At 43.7% G+C, this 27,683-nt stretch overlaps 1 protein-coding gene across 1 annotated transcript; it reads left to right on the top strand.

The window, feature by feature from the left end:
• The first annotated feature begins 859 nt into the window (after positions 1-859).
• Pygo1 (pygopus family PHD finger 1) lies at positions 860-27,683 on the top strand. Its single transcript, XM_038321093.1, is given in 11 exon segments — positions 860-921; positions 24,487-24,558; positions 26,526-26,688; positions 26,690-26,746; positions 26,748-26,774; positions 26,776-26,877; positions 26,879-26,908; positions 26,910-27,140; positions 27,143-27,256; positions 27,259-27,405; positions 27,408-27,683. Coding segments are annotated over 11 exon segments (1,281 nt in total).

Consider the following 27,683-nt stretch of genomic DNA (forward strand, 5'->3'; position numbering starts at 1 on the left):
CAGAGAGGCGTGGAGCCTGGGATCTTGGGGACTGGAGGGCAGAGAGCAGCCCGGGGCGCTGAGGAGCTGGGCGCAGAATTGGAGGGTTTGGGGCCTTGGAGGGCGACGGGGAGCGCAGAGCAGGACGTTGCGCCCTTGCGCCCTGCACGGGGTGCGCGGAACCAGGGAGTCTTGGGCCTTGGAGGGCAGCGGAGAGCGTGGAGCCCGTGCTGCGGGGCGCAGACGGGAGACGCAGAGCTGGGGGTACTGGGCCTTGGAGGGCGCAGGGACCCCGGCGCATAGAGGTGCGGGGTTAACACAGGGCCTGGCGCGCACGGCCCCGGAGCGCAGCGCAGCCCGCAAGCGAGGCCGCGGCCCCGGAGCTCCGTGCGGGTGAGGGTGCGGGGCTCCACGCGCCCTGGGTCCCCGCCCCCGAGGCCGGCCCCGTGCTGGGTTGTGGAGCACAGGCGGGGCGGGGAGGCCGCGGGACCGCGCCACGTCCCCCGAGCGGCCACTGCAAGCCGGGGGCTTTTGTGTCCGCGGAGGCCGCGTCTCCCCCGCGCGCGGGCGGAGCGCAGCGCAACGCGGCCCAGGGCGCGCGTATTCTGCGGGCCGGGCGCGGGCGCCGCCCCCAGGCCGCGGCCCTGAGCCCGGCTGAGCCCCGCGTGTGTGCGGAGCCCCGAGGCCTCGGCCGCCTCCCAAACTTTTCAAAGTCGGTCCGCGGCCCGGCCGGCCTGGGCTCCGAGCTCGGCCGGGAGGACCCCGGGGACCAGGAGGAGGACCCGGAGGACCAGAAGGAGGACCCGGAGGAGGAGGGGCCACCGCATCAAAGACGCCGGCTTCCCGCGGCCCGGGGGCGAGCCATGCACGGCGGTCGGTAATGTCAGCGGAACAGGACAAGGAGCCCATCGCGCTAAAGAGAGTTCGAGGTAACGGAGCAGGGTCGGGAGGACCGGGGGAGTGCGGGGCCACGGGGAGGCCACCGGGGCGGCCCGGGCCTAAGTGCGCGGCCCCAGGCGCGCGGGGTCCCCACTTTGTGTGCAGACGTGCGGCGCTCAGCATCCCTTCCTACCAGACTCTTCTCCTGCTTCCCACCACACAGCACAATAGACACCTCCGGGCTAAAAAGAGACACCCGCGAACAATACCCACCCCCCCAGAAAACTAAGTTGTACTGCTAGAGAGTTGAGGCGCTTTGAGGAAGCACCTCCCTCCAAAAGGCAACACATATTCGCTATATTTTTCTTTAGTTTAGGGAGAGAAACTAGATACATTCAGAAGGCGTTTTCTTTATTAACCAATAAGATTAAGAATCGAATCATCCAGAAATCAGCTTTCTGCACCATTGGTTTTCTTCCTTGCAAACTAGTAAGGAATTTGAATGTGTCTTACTGTCTCGAAAAAATCAGAAAGAAAGATGTACTGAACAAAAGGTACTGCATGTAAGTTTAAAACACACACACACACACCACCAAATACCATCTGGGAATGTGTGGCTGCCCGCCAGCTCTTATTCCCAGCTCCGGATGGGTTTCTAAGTCTGAGAGTCTCCAAGTTTGTTCATTGTGCAAATATTTGTTGAACATGTACTATGTGCTAGGTACTGCCCTTGGCACAGGTTAAAACACTGAATAAAGAATGTAGATAGATGTTCTTCATGCAGGAGTGCACACTCAGTAAACAACATACATGGTCAGGTGCTGTGCAAAATATGAAACCATGAAGTGGGGGTAGAAAAGACCAGTGGGAGGGGAGGCAGGGTGATGAAAGGCTCACCTGGAAGATGATCGCACAATCCCAGTCAGACCTGGGGGAAGGAAGGGCACTCCAGGCAAAAGGAACCAAAGGCACTGGAAAGGAAGCTGTGGTAACTGTGGCAAGGTGAGCCAGGACAGCCAGAACTTCAGGTCTGGTGGCTAAGGTTAGGGGAGTGTGCCTTGAGAGTCATTAAGACTTTGACTTTTGCCAGAGAGGTTGGTAGGCCTTTAGTTCCAGCTCTCCAGAGGCAGAGGCATGTGGATTGCTGTGAGTTCGAAGCTAGCCTGGTCTACAAAAGTGAGTTCCAGGCCAACTGGGGCTGCATACTGAGATTCTGTCCAAGAGAGAGACGCTTTTTCTCTGAGGTATCTGAGAAAGGACTGAACAGCTTTGTGAACAGAGAAGTGGCCGTGTTTCTAATAGGGTTTATCTGAGCGTTATATAGAAAGTAAGACTGGGGGGAGGGACTGGAGCGTGGAGCCTACTGCAGCAATCCTTTCACTCAAACAAAGGTGCCATACATCAGTAACTAGTAAGATAAATTCCCGCTTGACCTAACTGACTTAGGCATCCATTGATGTTTTGGTTAGTGTGACTGGAGGAAACATAACTGAACCGCTTCACAATGCCAGCGCTGTGGGATCCAAAAGATGTTTTCTCAGCTTTTTAGGTAGAATTCCTCTTTCTGGAGCTTGGGGACAAAGCGCTTGCATAACAAGTGTGAGGTCCCCAGCACCCAGGTAAAAGCCAGGCGAGTGTGGCAACTTTCCTGTCATTCAAGCTGGTGGAAGGGAAGACAGGCAATCCCCAGAGCAGGGTAGACCAGCTGACTCAGTGAGCTTTGGGTTTCAGGTGAGAGACCCTGCCAAGATACGTAAGTTGGAAAACAATCAAGAGTCAGTTCTTGGCCCAGAAGTGGTATCGCACACTTGATCGCAGCACTTGGGAGGCAGAGGCAGGCAGATCTCAGTGAGTTCGAGGCCAGCCTGGTCTACAAAACAGTCCCAAGACAGCCAGGGCTGTTACACAGAAAAACCCTGTCTCAAAAAGCGGGTGGGGTGGAGGGATCAGCCCCTGACCTCCACGTGCACAGAGACATGCAGAAAACGAGAAATGGACTTTTCAATCATCTAAGCAGAAGTTTTAACTTACAGCACGGCATTGCTTTTAAAGGCTTGGTGTCCAGACAGCCTTCCATTTGGTCAGTTTTGTTGTGGTGTTGGTGGTGGGGTTTTTGTTTGTTTGTTTGTGTTTTGTTTTGTTTAGTTTTTTGAGACAGTGTCTTACTGTGTAGCCCTGGTTCTCCTGGAACTGACTATCTGTGTGATTGGAACTCATAGAGATCCACCTGCCTTTTCAGGGAGCTCTGTGTGCCCCAATACCCCAGTTGGAGAAATACCATACCCCTGTTTTGTTTGTGATTATGAGGTGCCACAGCCTTTAAGGCTTACGCCTTTCCGAGATGTACTTTTCCCCTGAGATTTTGTGCAATACAATCTCGTCTATTATTATAAATTGCTATGGGATTAAAGGAAAGGAAAGAGCTCTCAGGTTTATGCCTGTGATCTTAGCTGTCAGTCCTAACCAAATGTAAGGCTAAGTAGAATCCGTCGGTATCTCATCGTGTGGGCAAGAACACAGTAATCCTTTGCATTGTTGCGGTATTTCTTGCTCTTGCAGCATTAAGTCCCACATCAGCAGTAGGGAATGGGCTTGATTCTCAGCTCAAGAATAGTCTAAGAGTTGAATCCCAAACTACAAGAATCACTTTTTAAAACATACAGCCAATATTTTTACTTCATGATGAGTGTTTTTATAATAACTTATTTCTAAATACATAGTTTTAACAGACATCTTGGGACTGGTTCATAGTCTATAAAGGTTTTGTGTTCCTTTGTTGTTCTTGTTTTTTGTTTGTTTGTTTTTTTTAAAAAAAAGGTTCATGTTATGTGGTCCAACCTGGTTCAAACTTCAGGCATCCCCCTGCCTCAGTCTCCTGAGTGTGAGGACTGCAGGCATACATGAGCACATGCAGCTACTATCTGAGCTTGTATGAAGCACAGTTCTTTTGAAATTAGCTGCTCTGGGTTGTGGTTGTAACTATACAGTTTTTTGAGACTGCAAGCTGTGGTTTTGATAGGGCATAGACTCTTGAGTAGCGCTTTTCAGAGTGTCCCAACTACCTGCTCTTTACGGACAGACCTTCGTAATGGTCATGTGTTTACTTCATGTATGTCATAAAAATTTCATTAAATTCCTGGTTTAGGAAAAGGTTTACATACATATATGTATGTAGCTGTCACATATGTGTACATTTATTTCAATTGAAATGAATTGTTTTTTAAAGAGATTTATTTCAGTTTATGTATAGTTGGAGGTGTATGTGCACATGAGCACCAGTGATCTTGAAAGCAGAGGGCATGTGATGACCTGGAGCTGGAATTACACTTGTGAACAACCTTATATGGGTGACAGGAACCGAACTCCTGTCCTCTGCGAGAGCAGCATGTACTTTAAACCCCTGAGCTATCGCTCCAGAACCTTAAATGAGTTGTTAGGAAAATAATATTAAACTGGATATTGTGGAGCACACCTTTAATCCCGTCACTCAGGAGGCAGAGTCGGTGGATCTCTTGTGAGTTTGAGGCCAGCCTGGTCTACATAGTGAGTTCCAGAACAGCCAGGGCTCTGCAGAAAGACCCTTGTTTTGAAAGAAGCCTTCTCTGTTCCTTTTTATTTTATATTTTACAAAGATTAACTTCATCTGTAAATGAGTCTGACTTTAAAAAAAAAGTAATATAGAATATGGGAATATGGGGACTGGAGAGGTGACTCAGTTACAAGTGCTCACTGCTCTTGCAGAGGACGCGAGCTGAATTCCCAGCACACAGTCACTTACAAGGATAGCTTACAAGGGCCTGAAATTTAAGTTCCGGGGGACCAATGCTTTTTTCTTTCCAAGGGCACCTGCACTCACACTCAAACACACACAATTTAAAATAATAATAAAAATAAATCTTACAAAAACTCAAAATGAGTCGCAGGTGAAGGCATTTGCTATGTAAATGCCTGGTGACCTGAGTTGGGTTCATGGAACCCACAGGTAGATAGAAGGAAAAAAAACTGATTCAAAAACTTATCCTTTGACTGGCAGACACCTGTGTGTTGTGGCACATATATTCCTCCACACACAATGAACGAATGAATGAATAAGAAACTAATAGAGATAAAACTTAGATGTGACAAATGAGATGTCATTGACTGAGGACTTCACTGTACCATGCTCTGTAGATCCAAAGTATCATAGCTCACTGGGTGCTGATGGCGCACACCTTTAATCCCTGAACTCAAGAGTCAGAGGCAGGTGGATTACCCAGAGAAACCCTGTCTCAAATATCTCCAAAACCGACTCTACCTAAAACAATAACGACAACAACAACAACAAAATGCTTATGGAGGAGTCAGAGATACGAATGCTTGCCTAGCATTTAGGAAGCCCTGGATTTGATCCCAGGTCCAGATAAACTGGATGAGAAGGCACATGTCTTTAACTTCAGCACTTGGGAGGCAGAGGCAGGTGGATCTCTGTGAGTTTGATGACAGCCTGGTCTACAGAGTGAGTTCCAGGAGCCAGGGCTATTAATAGAGAGAGCCTGTCTCAACAAAACAAACTAGAAATAAAAGAACGAAACAACAGCAAAAAAAAAAAAAAAACATGGTAGGGGACAAGTTCAAAGTCATTCGTGGCTACATAGTGAGTTAGGTATCCACCTGTAGTACCTGAGACACTGTCTCTGCAGAGACAAGAACATAAAAAAACCAATTCCTATGGAGGAGTCATCTGGGCAGGGGGGGAGACCCTAAGAATAGAAGGAAAGAAACAGAAATTCAGAAGTGAAGAAGGAATTGCGAGCTTTCACATTTAGCAGTAACATAAGGGGCAAGGGTGATGTTAAAGAGAATAAAAGAAAGAGAAATGCCATAAATATACTAACCGCTGACATCACTAATAGACAGTATCTAGGAAATGCCCCACTAGGAAGGGCATGGAGGGTTAGGGTTGAGGATAGAGAAATGGGGTAGAAGTGCCAGAAGCGCTAGTGGGAGAACAGGGGAGGTAAAGGTTTCCGTGTAGAACATTGGACTGTGTACAGCACAGTAAATCATCAGGGATCTGAGCTTGGCTCTAAGTCTGTTGACTCTATCCCCAACCCCACCTCACTCCCTCCACCCCCAGGGTATTCTAGCGTGTGCTCTGAATGTGCCTGTCATGGCTTGTGACTGAAGCCAGAAATAGAAATCTGGAAGTCGGAGGTAAACAGGTGACTACTAATTAACGTCTTGGGAACACGCAGGCTCCCCCGGGAGAACGAACAGTGAGATGAGCCTTGAGGTCACAAGCGTGGAAAACACTAACATTTGGGAGACAGATGGAGAAGGCTCAGAAAGGCAGAGGGAGAGGGCCGCCAGAGAAGGAGGAACGCTAAGAGAGCATGTCACATGCGTAAAAAGAAGGGTGGATTTGTAAGGGATTCATGGGCGAATTTGGGTGTTTTAATTTGGTTCATTATTATGTGCAAGTGTGCATACCTGAACGGATGTATGTGCACCACATGTATGTAGAAGGCTGCAGAGGCAAGAAAAAGGCATTGGTCCCCTGGCACTGGGGTTACAGGCAGCCGTGGGTGCTGAGAACTGAAACCCGGCGCTCTGGAAGAGCAGCCGGTGCTCTTTGTTTTGTTTTGTTTTTCGAGACAGGGTTTCTCTTTGAAGTCCTGGCTGTCCTGGAACTCACTCTGTAGACCAGGCTGACCTCGAACTCACAGAGATCCATCTGTCTTTGCCTCCTGAGTGCTGGAATTAAAGGCATGCACCACCACCACACAGTGCAGCCATGGCTCTTAACTGCTGAGCCATCTTTCCAGCCCCCTGTGTGGTTTTGTTGTTGTTTTTTCAAGACAGGGTTTCACTGTGTAGTCCTGGCTGTCCTGAAACTAGCTCTGTAGACCAGGCTAGCTTGAACTCCCACAGATCTCCTGGCTCTTCCTTCCGATTGCTGGGATAAAGGTGAGCACGGCGACCACCCAGCTCGTAGAGTCTTACCATATAACCTTGGCTAGCCTGGAATCCACTATGTAGATCAGACTGCCTTAGAACTCACAGATATCTGCCTCCCACCTTCTGAAGTGTTGCGATCCAAGGTGTGTGCCATTTTGCCCAGCTGGCATAATTTTTAAAAAGATTTATTTTCTTTCTGTCTCTCTGTGTGTGTGTCCCCACCCCCTACCCTTATCCACCCCAACCCTGTGTGTGGCGTGTGCATGCACGCAGGTGCCCACACGGCCAGAAGGGAACATTGTCTACCTTGGAGGTTGAGTTACCGGCATTTCTAGCCACCTACTGTGAATACTGGGCACACCTCCTGTGCTCTTACAGCAGATACTGCTGTCAACTGTGGAGCCATCTCTCCAGCCCACAACTGTGTCCTTAACGTGTTGAATGGAAGTTATGTGCTTTACTTCTTGGTTGAGGTTATAGGTATGTGTCATAGATACAAGCTAAAATGGGATGAGCTTCCGGTGTAGTTCAGTCTCAAGGAATACTGTTTGGGCTCCTCCTGTGTGCCTGGCATGGCACCTGGCTCAAGTGTCTCTTAATATACTCAGGGCAAAGTATACAGATTGCTGATTGGATTTTTTAAAAAATTGTATGTGCGTGAATGTTTTTCCTGGATGTATGTATGCTACATGGATGTCCAGTGTCCCCAGAAACAGAAGGCGGCATCGAATCCCTTGGATTACAAATGCTTGTGACCCAGAGTGTGGGTGCTAGTAATTGAACCTGTGTTCGCTACAAAAACAAGTGTTCGAAACCACTTAGCCAACTCTCCAACCCTTTTATAAGTAAGGTTCTCACTGTGTAGTCCTGATTAGCCTGGAACTCAATGTGTAGACCAGGCTGATCTTGAACTCACAGAGGTCTGCCTGCCTCCACCATGGAGCATAAGTATATGCTCTTGTGTGAGTTCTCTCTCTCTTTCTCTCTCTCTCTCTCTCTCTCTCTCTCTCTCTCTCTCTCACACACACACACATACACACACACACACAATACATAAATAAATGTAATGAAAACAAAAAAAGACAGACAAAAGTAGGAGGAGCTATGAAATAATATCCTCATCTTCCAAAACAGAGTCACTGAATGTATCTAAAAATGAAAGAAAACACTGGGAATAACCCAGAAGTAGAGTATTTGCCTCACCTGTGAAAGGCCCTGAGTTCAATCCCAGCGCCACTTAAATAAATATAAATAAATAAAATATAAGAACAAAATATAACTTTTCCAACTTAGTGTTTTTAAGGGTGTCTTTCTCAAGCCCTAGAGGACCTTTTAGAAACGCTCTTGTGCTGGACTCTGGCTTAGTTAACAGAGTATTTGCTCAGCATGAGGAAGTCCTGGATTCTGTTCCCAGGGTTGTATAATTTCAGTTATGTGCCCATAATCCCAGCACTGAGAGGAGAAGGCTGGAAGATCAGAAGTTCAAGGTCATCCTCATCTAGATAGCCGATCTGGGCTACACAAAACCATGTTTCAAAAAAAAAAGAACAGGGAAGTAAAACATAAAAGAGAGAAAGAAAAAATCCCCCTTAATGAAGAAAACAGTACTCTTCAGTTTGCTTTTAGTTCTGTGGAATGCTAGTGAGTTTCAAATGTTAATGCTGTCGCTTCAAATATAGTGCCTTGTGAGGCTGGGGAGATGCTCGGGAGTTCAGAGCACTAGCTGCTCTTCTAGAGGACCAGGTTGGATTCCCAGCAACCACATGAGGGCTCCAACTGGATCTGATGCCTCTTCTGTCCTCCGTGTGCACTGCATGCATGCGGTGCAGGTATTCATGTGAGCAAAGACCTGTACACAAGAAAACATTCTTTTTATTTTATGTACATTGGGCCGGGCCATGGTGTCGTATGCCTTTAATCTCAGCACTTGGGAAGCAGAGGCAGGAGGATCTCTGTGAGTTTGAGGCCAGCCTGGTCTACAGAGTGAGTGCCAGCACAGGCTACAAAACTACACAGAGAAACCCTGTCTCAGGGGGAAAAAAAAAAACAAAGAATAAAGAAAGGTTAAACAATAGTGTCTCGATTGTGTAAGTGCCACTGTGTGCTCATCTGATCCCCTGACAGCGAGCCAGACATCTGAGGCAAGTGAACGTCATGGCTGTGTCTGCCTGGTGGGACTTGAGAGGCTTTTCAGTTGGTATCTGATCTGGAGACAGAAACCACACGATTAAACCAAGTCATTAGCAGATGGCAAATGGAAGTGACCACAGTAGGATATTCAAGTTTTCTTGGAGGTGGCAGCTATAGGAAACAGCCACCGTCCCTGAGGCTTTCAAAACAAAAGAAGCTGGAATTGCTAAACTTCATGAACTCCAAGCGGGAAGCATGTGGAGTGTCACAGGTTTCTGAGAAAAGGTTACTGCGTAGGGAAAACTTACGTCTCTGCTTGGAGGAGAGGGTTGACATTCTGAGGGTCAAATCCAGGTGCAAGGCCCTGGGTGCAGGGCACCTGCTAGGCAAGTGCCCTCCTGTAGCCTAAACTCTCTGAGATTTGTTTAAAAATGTTTCTTTACGGGGTCAGAGGGGAGGGTTTGCCATGACACGTGCAGAGGGCAGAGGACAACTTTCAGGATTTGGTTCTCCTCATCTACCATGTAGGTTTGGGGGATGGAGCTCAGATGACCAGGTTTGATAGAGAGCATCTTTGCCCATTGAGCCATCTTGCTGGCCCTATAATTATTTTTTTTTACAGATTTTAATTTTTATTTCTGTGTATGTACAGGAGTCTTAGGAGACCATATTGGGCCTCGGATCTCCTGGAGCTGAGTTAACACATGGCTGTGAGTTTCCCAGTGTAGGTGTTGGGAACTAAACTTAGGTCCTCTACAGGAGTAAACAAACACTCTTAATTACTGAGTCATCCCTCTAGCACTCCCCAATAATTCTTAATATTAGATCATGTTGCTAAAATTAATGTGACAGAAGATAGAACTAAATGAGTCATAAAACAGGAAAGCATTTTAATCTTATGGCTGTGAAGAGGTACCATGACCACAGCAACCCTGTTTTTATCTTATCATTGTGAAGAAATACCGTGGCCACAGCATATCCTTCCCCCACACAAGAGACAGGGTTTCCCAGAAGCTGTTGAAGCCAGTCCTGGAACTCGCTCTAAGACCAGGCTAGGCTGGCCTTAAATTTACAGAGACCCGCCAGCCTCTGCCTCCCAAGTGTTGGGATTAAAGGCGTGTGCCACTACTGTCCGGTACCACAGCAACTCTTACAAAAGAAAATATATATTGGGGCTGGGTTACAGGTTCAGAGGTTTAGTCTATTATCAGCGTGGCCAGAAGCTTGACAACAGGGCAGGCAGGCAGACAAGGTGCTGGAGAGGGTAGCTGAGAGTTCTACGTCTGGATCCACAGGCAACAGTAAGAGAGATTAACACTGGGTTTGCCACTGGGTTTGAGCATCTGAAACCTCAAAGCTCACCTCCAGTGACATACTTCCTCCAACGCCACACCCACTCCAAGGCCACACCTCTTAGTAGTGCCACTCCCTGTGAGCCTTCAGGGGCCGTTCAAACTATCACACATTTCAAGGAAGGGAAATTAGTGGTGAACAACTCAGATTGGTAATAAGAGCCTGTGTGGTGGTGCAGGCCTTAGGACATTTTGGAGGACTAAAGCGGGCTCATGGTTGCCATGAGTTGGTGGTCTGCCAGGGCTACAGAGTGAGACTCCAACTTTTAAAACAGCAGGCTAGAGAGATGGGTCAAGGGTAAGAAGCACTGGCTGCTCTGCCAGAAGACCTGGGTCAATTCTTAACATGGCTAAAAACCATCTGTAACTGAGTTTTAGGAGATCCAATTCTCTCTTCTGGCCATGTAGGCAACACATATGTTTGATAGACATATATACAAGCAAACACTCATGCCACAATAAATAAAATGTAGTCAGGGTTTTCTTTTTTTTAATCCCACCTGCCAGTTCCTGATAACCACTCAGAGGCTTAATATTACTTATAAATGCTTGACCAATGGCTCAGGCTTATTGTTAGCTAGCTCTAATAAATTAAACATTTAAATTAACCCATATTTTCTATCTATACTTTGCCACGTGGTTCATGGTTTGTTACATCATTTTTTACGTGTCTATTTCCTCAGCAGCTGGCTGACCTGTCCCAGACTTCTCTGTGTACCTTTGGAGCCTGTCCTAAAACTCACTCTGTAGATCAGGCTGGCCTCAAACTCACAGAGATCCCGCCTGCCTCTGCCTCCCGAGTGCTGGGATTAAAGGCTTATGCCACCACCACACAAGCCAGACTCCTCCCTTCTCCCATATCTCTTCTTGGATTTCCTACCTGGCTCTATCCTGCCTTGCCATAGGCCAAAGCAATTTATTTGTCAACCAATGAGAGTAACAATATTCCACAGTGTACAGAAAGACATCCCAACAGCAGTAAAATTCAAATAAATCTCTTTAAAAAGGACAGCAAAATACCATGGAGTTGGGGGCGTAACTCAGTAGAGTGCTTGCATAGCAAAGCATTAAGTCCTGACTTTGCTCCTCATTACTATGTATATTGAAAGTGGTAGCTTCTTTCTCTCTCTCTCTTTCTCTCTTTCTTTCTTTCTTTCTTTCTTTCTTCTTTCTTTTCTTTCTTTCTTTCTTTCTTTCTCTTTTTCTTTTTTTTCTTTTTGAGATGAGTTTCTCTCCACAGCCCCTGGCTGTCCTGAAACTCACTGTGTAGACCATGCTGGCCTTGAATTCACAGAGATCCTCCTGCCTCTGCTTCTCCAGTGCTAAGACTAAAGGCTTGAGCACCACCACCTGGCTTGCGTTAATAATTCTAATAGATGTTGGTATGTAGATTTTGTTGCTTTGCTTTATCTTGTACTTTTTCTGTTTTTGGTTATCAAGGCAATCTCAGCCCTAATGGAATGAATCAGGACGTATTCTCCCCATTTAAAAGAGATTCATCGTGATCTAAGTCAATGTGTTTGCATGTGCTAAGTGGTCATTGTTTTAAATAGTCAAACCTGATAATTTGCACTGTATAAAATTATAGCGAGCATAAAGGAAAAACATCCAGGGCCAGCGAGGTGGCCAGCAGGTCCAGGTGCTTATGAACAGGGCTAAGGACCCAAGTTTGGCCCAAGCTCCCCTAAGGCAGCAGTAGGGAACCCCGACTTTGACCGCCACACATTAGCTGTGACATGTGTACGTGTGCTCACACATGTTTAAAAAAGCCAACAGAACTACCCTGCCAAAAAAAAGAAAAAGAAAAAAAAAAGAAATACCTTGCCTGCTGGTGGAAGAATAAGTCACATTGTGTTTGACAAACTTGTAAAAGCAGGAATTTAATATGAACAAGCACCTTTTCTTCCAGTTTACAGGAAACAAAAACAGCCTGTGAAATCTGGGGTACCCTCACACCTTCCAGGCAGGGAAACATTTGTCAGACATATACTTCAATTCATTACATTTGTGTGTGTGTGTGTGTGTGTGTGATGTGTGTAGTGGGAAGCGGCGGGCTGCGTTCCCGCCGCCCAGTTCCCAGCAACCGGCTAACTTTATCCGAAATAATTACACGGAAACTGTATTCTTTTAAAACACTGCCTGGCCCATAGTTTCAGCCCTCTTATTGGTTAACTCTCACATCTCCTTTAACCCATATTTAGTAATTTGGGTAGCACCACGAGTTGTGGCTACCAGGAGAGATCTTAACCTGCATCCATCTCGGAGAGCAGCAGCATGGAGACTCCTATGGCGACTGCCTGAAGTGTCTCTCCAAACTCTACTTCCTTGTTCCCACAATTCTGTTCTGTCTACTCCACCTACCTAATTTTTGTTCTTAAAGGGCCAGGGCAGTTTTCTTTATAATTAACCAATGAAAGAAACATAGACAGATAACTCTCCTCCATCATTTCCCCCTTTTTCTGTTTAAACAAAAAGAAAGGCTTAACATAGTGAAAATTACATGTAACAAAACAGTTATCAAGCAAGAATTAGTTACAATATTAAATATATTTTATCTTTATCATAACTAAGGAAAAGCTATAACTATCTATTTATTCTCAACTCCATCAAAGGACTCCAGAAGGATATAATACTACCTAAGTAAACAAGAAATAAGTAAACTTATAAAACTCTAGAAATGACAGAGACAACTCGCTGCCTGGACAGTCACCCAAAGTTCCCCTGTACCGTTGGGCATCCATCCTTGGGCTTCAGGCCCACAGTATCCAGCAGACATTTCCATGAAGCAGAAAATTCCAAAGACAGTTCAGTCACTTTCTGCTGTGTCCTGCCAGAACGTCTCGCAGACTCCTTCACGAATCAGGAACCCTGAGAGACCATCTCACCTTTAGGCAAGTTCAGCAGTCCTCTCTCTGCGGGTTCTTTGTGTCCAGTTTATGGAACAGTCCAGCCAAGAGCAGTTTCTTGCCCAAATGGCTAACAAACTCCATAAGTAGCCTCTTCGATGCCCATCTTCCTCTTGAAGTAGATTGGTGCTGCCAGGAGCAGATCGTGTCTCATTGTCATGAAAAACCCTAAGTTATTAAAACATTAAATGCCATATTCTGCAGTCTTTGAAAGATATGAAGAATGTCTATCTAACTGAAATATATCTCTACATATCTAGAAAATCTAATAACATGACTACAAGCTTAACTATTATCAATGATTATCCATTAACAACCTATATTTCCTAATTATACATTACAGTTTTTAAATGAACTATAATCACAATAGCTTAATCAAGATCAGAAATACATATACATATAACAAAATTGACCTTAAAATCTATACCAATGCAAATTCATATCTATATCATCTCCCCTTTAAATGTAAAAGAACATTTATAAGCAATATTTGGGAAAATGGGCGCAGTTTTATTTCTCTCCAAACTGCTTCCTGCTGAATGGGGGCGCTGTTATTTAGGTCTTTTATGGTATAACCTGTGTGCTAGGTTCCTCTCAGTTGGCAGTTGAGTGAAGTAATTTCTTGAAGACTGTTCACAGCAACCTTTCAGGAGGGCGTGGTCTATCATACCATATTGGGATAGAAGCAATCCACAGAGTCTCGTCCTCTGTGAAAACAAAAGAAGAAACCTCTTTTCCACAAAGCATCATGTTCTTAGATCCACAATCCTGAAGTCATACCATTAAGATGTCCATTCTGGTTCTAGCCTGGCAGCCCATATAATGAAATGGTCTCTCTGTACTTAGCTCCTTTACAGTCAAAAAATCAAAGAAAACACAACAAAATACATAATCCAGACTCTCTGTGAATTTTCCATTTACGTGGCTTATTTTTACTTTATCACTTTACTTCTTTTAATCCTAACTATCTTACTCTGTCTCTTTAAAGACTTTAACCTTTTTTTTTTTTTAAGGCATTAACTTTATTCTCTATATATTTATTTTTTCTCTCTCTTCAAGCCTACGTACAGTCATCCAACATTGTGACCATATGGGGGTCTTATATGTCTGAATCTGTCCTATGTGAATCTGTTAATTTTTTACTATCAGGAGCATTTCTTAAAAATTGTAAGCACTTCTTAAAATAATACGGTACTGCCTGTGTTATAGCCAAGTCTAAACTTAACTGCGCTGTTATCATGGTAATTACGATAGTTCCTGCCTGAGGTCAGCACAATTCAACATGGCGGAGCAGAGCCAAAGCCGCTACTGCCTCAGTCATTTGGTGTCCCTGAGCTGCACACAGTCTACAGGTACACAGTAGTCCACATTGGAGCTGCACTCAGCCAGTTTAATTTTGATACTGAGCGTGCAGCACAGAAACTCTTTTAATCAAGTCACAGCCGAATTTGAGGCGCAGAGGCACGCGCAGTTTGAAAACACCTCCTCTCTCTATGGCGGCAGGTAATCCGCAAACGCTTGTCCCGCTCGCCTAAGCCTGATTCCGCCATCTGCCCAGGTGCAGGGGGGAGAGCAGTGAGCCATTGGCATGGTATCAGAGTACTTTCTTTCCGGATACCAAGCGGGCAAGGTTTTTAAGTGGATTTAGTGACCACGTTGGGAGCGCCAATCTGTAGTGTTGAACGGCGGGCTGCGTTCCCGCCGCCCAAGTTCCCAGGCAACCGGCTAACTTATCCGAAAATAATTACACGGAAACTGTATCTTTTTAAAACACTGCCTGGCCCATAGTTTCAGCCCTCTTATTGGGTTAACTCTCACATCTTCCTTTAACCCATATTTAGTAATTTGGGTAGCACCACGAGTTGTGGCTTACCAGGAGAGATCTTAACCTGCATCCATCTCGGAGAGCAGCAGCATGGAGACTCCTATGGCGACTGCCTGAAGTGTCTCTCCAACTCTACTTCCTTGTTCCCACAATTCTGTTCTGTCTACTCCACCTACCTAATTTCTGTTCTTAAAGGGCCAGGGCAGTTTTCTTTATTAATTAACCAATGAAAGGAAACCTAGACAGATAACTCTCCTCCATCAGATGTGTGTGATGTGTGTGGTATATGGTATGTGTGAATGAAGGCACCTATGTGGAGATCAGGGGACAACTTAACAGAGAACTGGTTCTCATATGTTTCATAATGTAGGTCCCGGGAATCCTTTAGCTGTTGAACCATCTTCCTGAACTATACTTAAATTACAGTATAATTTTGTGTAAGGAACTGACTAAAGGAATGTTCATCTGAAGCTCCAGGTGTGATGGCACATGGAAGGTTTAGGATTGTAAGTTTAAGGTGGTCTGAGACATTAAAATAAAATTAATTTGATTGATATTATTTATAAAGTAATAAAAAAATAAAAGAGAAAAATAAATAGGTAAATTTTTTTAAAGGAAGACAGAAAGAGGTGCTAACCAAAAAGGAAACCTGGAGACATAGAGACACCTGCAGGAAACACTTCCACACTCAGGATTTAGTGAACAAATCAAGAGAAGCCAGGGTCACTGGAACCTAGAGGATTGCAGGAGCCATCGTTGTAGAGTTGAACCCTCCGACACCATGAGGTTTAAAGCTACACGGCTAGGCTCATGTGTTGAACTCTTGGTCACCAGGGGGAGTGCTGCTTGGGGTGGGGCCTAGAGGGGCCACGCCTTTGAGAGCAGTATCCGAGCCTCTGTTTCTTAATTGCTCTCGGCATCGCGTTTACCTGGAGGTATAGCATTTTTCTCCATCCACCACTATGGTGACAGAGTATGTGGGCCAAGCAGCTGTGACTGAGGCCTCTTGGAACTGAGCTGAATAGTCAGCCTCGCCCCTCTCTGTTCTAGCAAGCCCTTTCTCACAGCGAGAGAATGACCACAGCAGGTTAAAGGTAATAGATCCTGGCCGTTGGTGAAAAGGCACTGCCTAGCCTCGCAACCTGAGTTTGAGCCCCTGATTCCACGGTGGAGAGAACCAACTCCCAAGTTGTCCTTTGACCTCCACACACACCCTGTGGTATGCCTTCAGACCTCTCCCAAATATAAATATATAATGTACACATAAAATAGTAATATGTTGAAATAACCAGGCTAGCTAAGGATAAAACAATTTTATTTATTATAAGGGGAAAACTCATGAGACAGGAGCGAGAAATCCAAGCACAGCAATGTCCACGGGAAAAGGCACAGAGAGAGAGAGAGAGAGAGATTGAGAGAGGGGATGAGTTCGATGGAGAGAGAGAGAGAGAGCACCTGGAGGTGCACACATTTTACCCTGGTCCCATCGAAGCCACTCATAACTAAGACCACCTCTTAAAGATGGTTGGCTAACAAGGTTCCCCATCATCTCCCTCTTTTGTCTGAACAAGAGCAATACAAAATTATATACACTAGGAACAGATATCCAGTAATAAAATTATAGGACAACATAAGCAAATTAAGCAAGGAAACACATGACAAATGTTTTAATAAACCATTTATTTTAAGGAGTTTAAATTTGCATCAGACATAAGCTGGCTAAATAATGAGAGGAAGGTAAACTATAACTATCTAATCTTCAACCCCCTCAGAAGCTCTGAGAGGAAACTAATATACTAGAGTAGACAGGAAGTGCAATCCAAGCAGCTTCCAAGTGAACAGACTATGACAGAGACAATTAGACTACCTGAGCAATCACCTGAAGTCTCATTTGCAACATTGAAGCAACAAACTTTGGCTAAGGCCTAGCTTAACTGACAAACCATTTTCAGAGGCAGGAAAATTTTCACAACTGTCTTACCCTGTCTTGGCAAGATTTTGACACTTTTTTTCCTGTGTCTGTGTATCCATTTCCGGATACCAAGTACTTTGTCAGTGGTTGAGGCATGGGCAGTTCCTGCTCAAAGGCCAATTGTGCCAAGAAGAAAAGCTCCAAGTGGGGTGTCTTTGGTGCCTCCAACATTCTCTCAGGAATAGATTGGTGCTGTCAGGAGCAATAATGTCTCATGTCAACAGAACCTTAAGTTATTTAAATGCCATATTCTACAGATCCTTGAAGTGGTGAAGATTACCTATCTAGGCAGACTACCAATCTCTATGTATCTAAAGAACCTAATTAATCTGACTGTATGTATAACATGAACAAAACTATGACCTAAATATTTAATACCTGTATAAACTTAAAGACTAAGGCTTCATGTTAGAATATTAAATAATCTTTTGAAACAAATGTGCAGAAAATGAGGACAATGACCTCAAAATGTAAACAATGTATAAGTATCTTGTTCGGACGGTAAGAATAATATATAATACAATACAAAAATATATCCTAAAGTTGTATCAATATACAAAATGTCCTAAACAGAGGTCGGAGAGAACATGCATGTATACAATCTGACCAAATACTTTGTATAGGTGTACAAATATTGTAAACAGAAATAACAAATACAGTTTCTTGTATCAATATACAAAAAGCTTATACCAGTGTAAATTATCCATAATACCTCACAAGTATTCACCCCTATTACCCACTATTATTATTTCCCCCCTTTTTTTAAAATAAAACATAGTTTCCACCCCAACCCTCTACCTGATAAAAGTAACAATCAACAACCCCTAAACGATATTCCCAACCCTGAGGTTTGGGAGGAGGGGGCAATTGTCCTCTAGAATGGCTTCCCACTATCAGGGGGCGATGTTTTCTTTATGGGATCCTGCAAAAGTTAAAGTGATGATTAAGTTTTAAAATTACTGTCTAGTATAATTGCAAACAATTTCCAAGCAGTCGGTAGGGTTTTTTTTTTTTTTTTTTTTTTTCCAAAGTTTTATTTGGAGTTCTGGCCAGAACATCATGAGGTGCACCATTTTAGCAGCTGTACCCAAAAACTGGTCTTATAGTTACACTATCAGCATCACAATGTCATCTCAACCAGGTGGAGTGGTTGCTATGGGGCCCCATCTTCTTCCTGAAAACTTCAAAGATTACTGCAGGAAAGGATCTGTAGGAAAGTCTTTGTTCATCATGGAAACTTAAAACATTATTCTAGAGACATACATTCAATAAAGAATACGATATAGACAAAATAGACATGGAGAAAGTAAAATTTTCGTAAAGTCTTTCTTCTGTCCCCGTACCAGATGGCTCCCGATATGAAACAGAAAACTCTGAATGTTCCTTTAACAACAAGCTTGGATTTAGGAGAGAGGTACAGAGCCAGTGTTCAACTCCAAACCAGCTCAATATATATATTGAGCAAATATATCTAAGAGTGAAACCCCCTTCCACAATGTAGCATATCTCCTGGTTTCCATTTTGGGGTCAACATATCCTTGAAATACACTGGTTGATTTAATTTAGAAGTTTTCCCTTATCCAATGCCTCTCTGCTGTGTTGTTACTTTCTCATTAGCGTTAAGAAATTTAAGGTTATAAAACATATGCAATATATTTCTGGGGGTATTTTCCATCCCTTTCTGTTTGTTTAGCATATCCTATATAGTTTGATTTGATCTTTCTTATAATTGCCTGACCTGTAGGATATTGGTGTATCTGTAATGTGCTTATATTATAATAGGCAAACACATTTTATTTTTTTTAGATACATAAACTGGACCACTGTCTGTCCTTTACTTGTGCAGGATACCCATGGTGGCCATAGGTTCTATAAATATGTGATTACTAAATCAGCCTTTTCCGAGCTCAAGGCACTTGCCCATTGAAAACCTGAATACGTGTCTATGGTGTGGTGCACATGTTTAATTTACCAAATTCTGCAAAGTGGAACACATCCATCAGCCAGATTTCATTCCTTGAGTACCCTTTGGGTTACTCCCTGCAAGCAACAGTGTTTGGTATAGAAAGAGCAGGTAGGACATCTCTTTATAATCTCCTTAGCTTGTTGCCATCTAATAGGAAACTCTTTCCTTTAAACCTTGCTATTGACATGATGTTTTTAATGAAATTTTGAGGCCTGCAATATTCTTTAAATCAATATTGATCAATTTCTGCATTACTTTGTGCTAGAGGATCTGGCAGACCTGTTATGGAATCGGATGTGTATTATGTAATAGTATAAAGCCTATTCCTGATTATGTTTTGCACCCTGAATGAATAATGGAAGTCAATTTTATATTATCTGGTATAAATTTAGCTAGTTTCAATATGCAAGACAACTCTTTCTGCATATTGTGAATCAGTAACAATATTGAGTTAAAATCCCTGAGTGCCATAAAAAAGCATTAAATTCTGCCCTTCTGGACAGAATTATAAGGTTCCACCTTACTTGTTGGAGGAGAACTGCTTGTAGGTTTTCAGCTGCCTGGCTTAGCTTAGACCCAAAATAACCACACAGAAACTGCTTGGCCATTAGCTCTAGCTTCTTATTGGCTAAACTCTTACATATTTATTTTACCCATTTCTATTATCTGTGTATCGCCACATGCATGTGGCTTACTGAGTAAAGTTCCCAGTGTCTGTCTCCCGCAGCTCCATGGCTTCTCTCTGACTCTGCCTTCCTCCTCCCATGCTATAGGCCAAGCCAGTTCTTTATTCAATAACCAATAAAAGCAACACATAGACATACCATACTTAGTTCTTTCTGATTTGTAACCTGCCTTCCCTGATTACTTGCATCAGTATAGAATGTACGGGCTCCATTTATTGGTGCATCATGTGCAATTTAGGGAAGAATCCAAGAAGTTCTCGTTATAAGGTTAAGTCTATCACTTTTGGGATAATTGCTATTAATTTCTCCCAAAAAATTAGCACAAGCTCCCTTGCCCATGGTTCATTGTTCTTCCCATAGCTTTTTTTTTTTTTTTTTTATTTCATCAGTAGTGAAATGCACTATAATCTCTGCTGGGTCTATACCTGCTAATTGATGAAGTCTCAATTTACATTTTATAATTAATTCAGAGACTTTTCCCACATAACTTTTTAGTTTTTTTACTTGGTTTGTGTAGTAAAAAGATCCATTCTAAGATAATATTGTCCCTCTGAATTAGAATTCCTGTAGGAGAAATTCTGAAAGGCAATATGTCTAGAATACAAGATTGGATTCACCCTATCCACATGTGCCTCCTGTAATCTCCTCTCCTCAACAATTGTCAATTCTTTTCCACTTCAGCTGTTAATTTTCTGGGACTATTTTAAGTCTGTATCACCCATCTAAGGTTTTATTTAAATGAACTATTATGTCAGCTGTTATCCCAACAGCTGGTTGTAGACTGGAAATGTTTCCCAATAATCTTTGGAAGTCATTAAGAGTCCGCAAAATGCAGTCTAGCCATCTCATGCTTTGTTTCACCTGAGATAGGGCTCCAATTCCTAGGAACTGAACATCTACCTATTGAAGAGGCCAATTTGGATGCCAAGATTCTGGAGTAATGATACTTACATCCTCACCCATGTCTAGTAGGCTTTCAATAAAAATGCCATTTATACACACTCTTAGCTTTGGTCTTTGATCGTTTATAGAAGTCTGCCAGAATATAGGTTTCTTATGTCCTATAAGTTTTTGACTCATCCTCCACATTTATTCCATCATCCAGACCAGTATTGTTTTTTACAGTAGGCTGTGGATTTTTAAATGTTTTTTGGTGAGACACATTCTCCACAGTAACTGGGAATGACTGGACCATGTTTGTCATGGGGACCTGCAAGAGGCCCCTCATGATGGTATTGGGTTGCCTTGACTGTCTTTAGTTGACCTACATTCATTGTTCCAATGTTGGCCTTTGCCACACTTTCTACATATACCTGAAGGCTGAGTCCTCCTATTCTTGCCATTCCCAGAAGGAGGACACTAATTCCTAGGAATTTCCTTGTCTACAATCCCCTTCTATATGATGTCCCATCTACCACAATTAAAACATTTGGTATTTTGATTGTCTCCTTTTACCATTGGAAATTGTTTCCTCCTACCACAGATTCAATACCATAGTCAAGTGTCTCAACATTCATTGTATGCAAGACCCCATTTATTCATGAGTGCTGATCTGATCTTTAAAGACCCAAGAATCCTTTTGCATTTTTAAGTTGGCATTCTCATAAACTAAAGATTCTATTAATGTTTATTATTATTCTATTATATGTCTGTAGTATATGTCTAGCTTCTGGGGCAGCTATCCCTATTTGTACAAGACTTAGTTAATCTTTGTAAAAAAGTACACTTAAAAGGTTCTCTCTGACCCTGTTTAACCCGAAGCTACGGTTCAACTCTCTTTCCTGTCTCTGAATCCTGTCCCAAGTATTTAAAGCTGCTTTGTGCTACATAGGGACAGGTGTGTCATCATAAAGAGCCTGATCCTGGGGGTCAGAGTAAAGACTCTCACCCAGAATTTGATCTAGGGAAATCTCAAGTCCCTTTTGTTTTTTCCTGTTGCTCTAAAATTTTAGCCTTTCCCTCAAATAGTAGTGCCAAAGCAACTGCAATCCACTTCTTAGGGACTGCTGAGATTAACAGAGTCAGTCTTGTGGCATTGCTTTGTTACTGGAAGCCCACTTTTTTTTTTGACCATTTCCCTGACAAAGGATGAATATATTCCATAAGATACAGTTGCTTGTTTAGTTTCCTTTTAGATCAGTCATACGTATGGGCTCCCCATATATATTCCTTAATTGCCTTAGGGTATTTTGTTCCAGAAACTCTTTCTGATGATACCACCAGAAAGGCAGGTAGAACTCTGGGTAAGCTATCCCAGAGATTGGTACATACTGATGAGGCTAAATTTTGTCTTTGTACCCTTCTGTCCCTGGTCATCAAATTTGATAAATTTTTTAAATTTTTTTTCAATTTATTTACCCACTGCCTTTTCTAAAGTCTAGATCACCTGTCCAGTGTTCTGTTCTAATGCCCTCATTGAGAATTGCAAGGTGTGAAGTCTGTCCAGTAGAGATAATGTCTCATCCTGGACATAATCTTTATAGCATGAATATTACCTTCCTGGAGAGACATTCTATCAGTCAATCTATCATAATCTTTTGACAGAGTCCAATTAATACATCCAACAGTACGAATTCTCTCAGACAATGTCTCAGCACTCTCTGTCATAGACTGAGCTTTGTTTGACAAATTGGCTGTATCCTTCTCTAGAATGTTGAATTTCCTTTTAATAAATTACTATTAAATTGTACCATTTCTAAAAGTACCTCATTTGACTGGGTCTTGTTAGTCAAATCATTTGTATCCTTCTCCAGAGTGTTTGAATTTTTCTTTTTAATTGAGCAATGCCCGTCTGTAAAGACTGAGTTATTTCTAAAAGTGCCTCATTCTTGGCCCCTATTATCAAACTATGTTTTAAGGAGAAAAATATGAAGGGCAAAACTAACCCCCAAAATCAAATATTGATGATGTAGGCGGGAAATCATATAAGTCTCGTGCATGGTATGAGTGATGAAAAGGCTGTCAAAAACCCTGGACAGTTAGATTGTCTGCAATATTGCCCTTCTAAATTATAAATTTGTAATTAATATTTTTGATATTAAATCTTACCTTAGTTAGCTGGAGTAGATGCAATAACCGTTACCTGCCAGTAGGTGTCGCAGTGCAGTTGGAGCCACGTGACTAGACTGAATCTGATTTTACAGTTAAATGCTGAAAGATATGCTCAGATTAAAAACAGTTATTAGTATTAATCACAGACTGTGTGCGCCGCGGTGGTCCCTGATTGGTCAGCAGTCGACCGAGCAGTAGAAATAGCAAATGCAGACAAATTGTTAGAAGCTGCGAAACAGCTGGCTCGGACCCGAGAAGCCTGCGATTTGCCTAAGTTTTCCATAACGCAGAAAAACTGGAGCCAGAACTGGCTCCAAGCCCTCAGGCACCCTGGCCTTCTGTGGCTGTACGGCTCTGAGGCGTTTAAAGAGGAAATGTAAAGAACCGCCATTCCCTAGTGCTGCTGCATGAGAATTCTATGCCCAAATGAACTACTGGCTGTGTGCACAAGCTGCGGCTAAAGTGGGCGGAGAGAGGCGGTGTGTGGCCGAATGCGATGGAACGTGCGCAGGCACGCAGGGTCCAGCCAGGAATTCTATAGCCTATCATTGGGGTGCCAAGTGTTGACATAATCAGGCTAGCTAAGGAATAAAACAATTTTATTTATTGTAAGGGGGAAACACTCAACGAAACAGGAAACAAGAACCCAAGCACTGCAGTGTTTGGCTGGAAAAGGCCGCAGAGAGAGGTGCACACGGTTTAACCCTGGGTCCCAGCGAAGCCACGCCTTAACTAAGACCCCCCTCTTAAAGATGATTGGATAACAAGGGTTTCCCATCAGTAATAGAACAAACAAAAAAATGATAAACAAAATAGATACATAAATAAAATAGTCTAGGGATTTTTCCTTTCTTTAATCTCTTAGGGAGCTCAACTTTGGCCAAACTGGGATGGGGGCTTTGGTGCTGAAAGGATTTCAGGGTTAGCCAGCATGAAGTAGTGGAACCTTTTTTTCCTTTTTCGTTTTTTGTTGTTTGTTTGTTTTTTGAGACAGGGTTTCTCTGTGTAGACATGACTATCCTGGAACTTGTTCTCTAGACCAGGCTGCCTCAAACCTGCCTCTGCTTCAGGAAGTCTGGGACTAAGGCATGCACTACCATGGCTTGGCTAAAGTTGGAGATTTTTATTAAAGCTATTTTAAAGTAGACATGAAGTGTAAAAGTTAGAGAAAAGAGGAGCTCATAAAAAATTGCTGGCTCACCCAAGGGTGGGCATGGGCTCCTCGGGGGGAAGAGTACAATCAATTATCTTTGCCTTAGTTACGTAAGCCATTAGTGGCCCTCGTTCTGTCTCACAAGGTTGACTACGGTCCTTTTGTTCATCCTTTTGCCTCTGTCTTTTGTAAGTGAATACTGTAGGCTGCTCCAGAGATGCCTTATGTGAAATTATACTCTGATGACGGGAAAACCAGGAGCCAATAGAGCAGCAAAGGGCTTGAGAGCTTGGAAGGGAAGACTGCCTGCAGCCGCTGATGACGTGCGGGGCTCCTTCCCAGTTTCCTGTCCCTAATTTTCCGTCTTTGTATCCAGCCCTTAATAATATTACTATGAGATGTGCCGGGCAGTGGTGGTGCCACGCCTTTAATCCACCACTTGGGGGGGGCAGAGGCAGGCAGAGATCTGTGAGTCTGAAGCTAGCCTAATCTACAAAGCAAGTTCCGGGGAGAGTCAGGGCTGTGACACAGAGAAGAACCCTATCTTGAAAAAGAAATTGCCATGAGATATATGAAACAGTTCACTTCCAAGTGGGAATATTATCAGTATTTTTTTTTCTTTTCTTTTCAATTTTGTACGGTGGTGACAGTGGACATGGACTGGGTTAGGAGGACCCAAATATACAACTAGGAAGCCCAGATAAGAAAAAAACGCAAGGGCAGTGCACAGGTTAAATTGATTTTTTCTTTTTTCTTTTAAAATATTTGTTTATTTATGTCTAAGGTCTGTTTGTTTGTGTCTGTGTGCATTGTGAGGGCAGGTACCCCAAGGGAGACCAGAAGAGGGCGCCCTATCTAAGTCACAGGCAGGAGGGAGCCACCCAAATGTGTGTGGGGAACTGAACTTGGGTCCTCTGGAAGAGAGTGAATGCTCTTAACCCGAGCCGTCTCTGCAGGCCCAATGTTCTCCTTAGTGACAGTTCTCTTGTTGGTCTGGTCAGACGGATAAGCAAATTTTACCATTTGGCCAGGTCCTTTGCTTCCTGTCTACTTCAGAGCCCTAATGAAGGGTTCTGCACTCCATGTGCTGCTTGTCAGTCTAACCTTTGTACTTCTATGTAAAGATCTTTAAATAATTTTTAACTTGAAGTAGTACTGGCTCTCTGCTATGTGTAGTAATCAATATTGTGTGGCTATCATGAAGTAATTAATCATAGAGAAAGTCTCCTTTGTTGTAACTTGTGGTTGTATAAAAAATTTACATGTAGCCCTTTATGCTTTTCAATTTATTTATTTGACTGTTCATGGTTTTATTTATATGTGTATGAGTGTTTGCATGTACCATGCAACATGTACATGGTCGTGTACCATGTGTGTGCAGTGCCCTTGGAAAGCCAGCAGAGGGCACCTGAATCACCTGGAACTGATTACACATGTTTGTGAGTGCCGTGCCGTGTGGGTGGTTGGAGCTAAACCCCAGTCCTCGCCTAGCAGCACGGAGCACAGGAGCCCTCTCTACGGCCCTGCCTTATGGTTTTCAGTTGCTATCAACTGAAGTACTCTTCTGGTGGATAATGAGTAGGAGTTACTTTGAATCTATTATATTTTGTTTCCCTTTGACCACTGTCTGTATAATCTGAAAGCCGTAACAATTAGATTTTTCTATTAAGAGAGGTAGAGATTAGGGCTTTGAGAATGCTTTAATTATGGCTCCCTTGACATTTAAAAAAAAAAAAAGGGGCCCCTTGGACTCTGTTTACTATTATCCAGCTTTCTGGCTGGGGGTAAGAAGAGTTTGTGATTAGAACACTTGTGTTTTAAGAGAGAATTTAGCTTTAGACAAGCGATACATGAAAGCTGTGGTAGGCTTTTTTAAAATGATGGTTTTTGGATACAGGTTCACTTCCCAGCAACCCACATGGCAGCCCACAAACTGTCTGTAACTCAGGATCTGACCACCTTTACATCGATGCACATAAAATAAAAAATTTTTAAAATGATGTTTTTATTTCATGTGTATGAGTGATGGTTTACATATATGTCTGTGTACCACATGCATGTCTGGGTGCCTGTGAGACCAGAAGAGACATCAGATCCCCTGGATCTGGAGTTGCAGGCAGTTGTGAGCCACCACCTGAGTGCTGGGAATGGAACCGCAGTCTTCTGGAAGAGCAGCCAGTGCTCTTAACAGATGAGCACTCTCTCCAGCCAATGATAGGCTTTTTTTTTTTTTTTGAGAGTTAAAGGAATTTGAAATAGTGGGTTTGAGTGGTAGAGACGCATGCATCATTCCATTCCTAACATGTATTTTTTAACTGATTTAACTTGATTTTCGATCTGTGTGTGATATTGTGGGTATGCAGTTGCTGGTAGAGGCCTGAAGAGGGCCCGTCAGATCCCCTGAAGCTGGACTTTGTGTGTGATAGTTGTGAGTCACATGCTGGGCAACCAACTTTGGGTCCTCTTAGAAGAGCAGTCGGTTGCTTTTAACCACTCACTCATCTCTCCAGCCCCATATATGTATATGTGCACCACGTGTGTGTGTGTGTGTGTGTGTGTGTGTGTGTGTGTGTGTGTATTCACATGTAATTAAGTATAAACATTGGAAGGGCATTTGAAAAATACTAAATTTTCTTAGCCAGGTTCTGGGTGCTGAGAGCAACCTGTTAACCTGACCTCTTGCATCAAGACTATTTTCCTTTGCCTTCTCTTTCCAGGGACCTTCCTTTCCTCCATTGTCTGAGTATGCACCACCACCCAATCCAAACTCCGACCATCTAGTGGCCGCCAACCCCTTCGATGACAACTATAACACCATTTCCTATAAACCACTGCCTTCGTCCAATCCCTACCTTAACCCCTGGTTATCCCGGCTTTGGAGGCTACAGCACATTCAGAATGCCTCCCCACGGTCCCCCCAAGAATGTCTTCCCCCTACCTGTGGTCCTTACTCACTCAGGAATCAACCACATCCATTTCCTCAGAATCCCTTGGCATGGGCTTTAACGGCCGCATGCTTTAACTTCGGGCCACATGATAATCCGGAGTTTCGGAAACCCACCTTACAATAACTGTGCTGACTCAGGACATGAACATGCCTGGTCAGCATTTTAGACAGAGCTCTGCCGAGAACTTCAGTCAGATTCCCCCCCAGAATCCTGGCCAAGTATCTAACCCTGACCTGGCATCTAATTTTGTCCCTGGAAATAATTCAAATTTTACCTCTCCGTTAGAACCTAATCATTCTTTTATTCCACCCCCAAACGCGTTTGGTCAAGCGAAAGCGCCACCTCCCAAACAAGACCTTTCCCCAAGGGGCGGACTAAAACCACGAATCAAAATTCCTCCGCTCACCCACCTCACTTAAATATGGAGGGATACAGTCAATCAGAGTAACGCTGATAATTAAAAAATGTCAACAGAGAAACAATGCCGTGCAAGAGAACAGCCGTTCGGGTAGTGCAGAGGGCAACAACAGCACGCCAAATGGGACCAGACAAGCCTCGGCAAGCCCAGGGGCTCAGGCGACCTGTGCACCAACCGACAAAAGCCGCAAGTTCTCGCTGCACCACCAAGCCGCCATGGCCATTCGTTCTTCCGACCGGTGTACCCGTGTGGGATTTGTACTAATGAAGTGAATGACGATCAGGACGCCATCCTGTGTGAGGCCTCTTGTCAGAAATGGTTTCATCGCATCTGCACTGGAATGACGGAGACAGCCTACGGGCTCCTGACGGCTGAGGCCTCGGCAGTGTGGGGCTGCGATACGTGCATGGCTGACAAGGATGTCCAGCTCATGCGCACTAGAGAAGCCTTTGGTCCACCCGCTGTGGGTGGCGATGCCTAA

Source organism: Arvicola amphibius, chromosome 3, assembly GCF_903992535.2.
Source record: "Arvicola amphibius chromosome 3, mArvAmp1.2, whole genome shotgun sequence".
NCBI classification, from domain to species: domain Eukaryota; kingdom Metazoa; phylum Chordata; class Mammalia; order Rodentia; family Cricetidae; genus Arvicola; species Arvicola amphibius.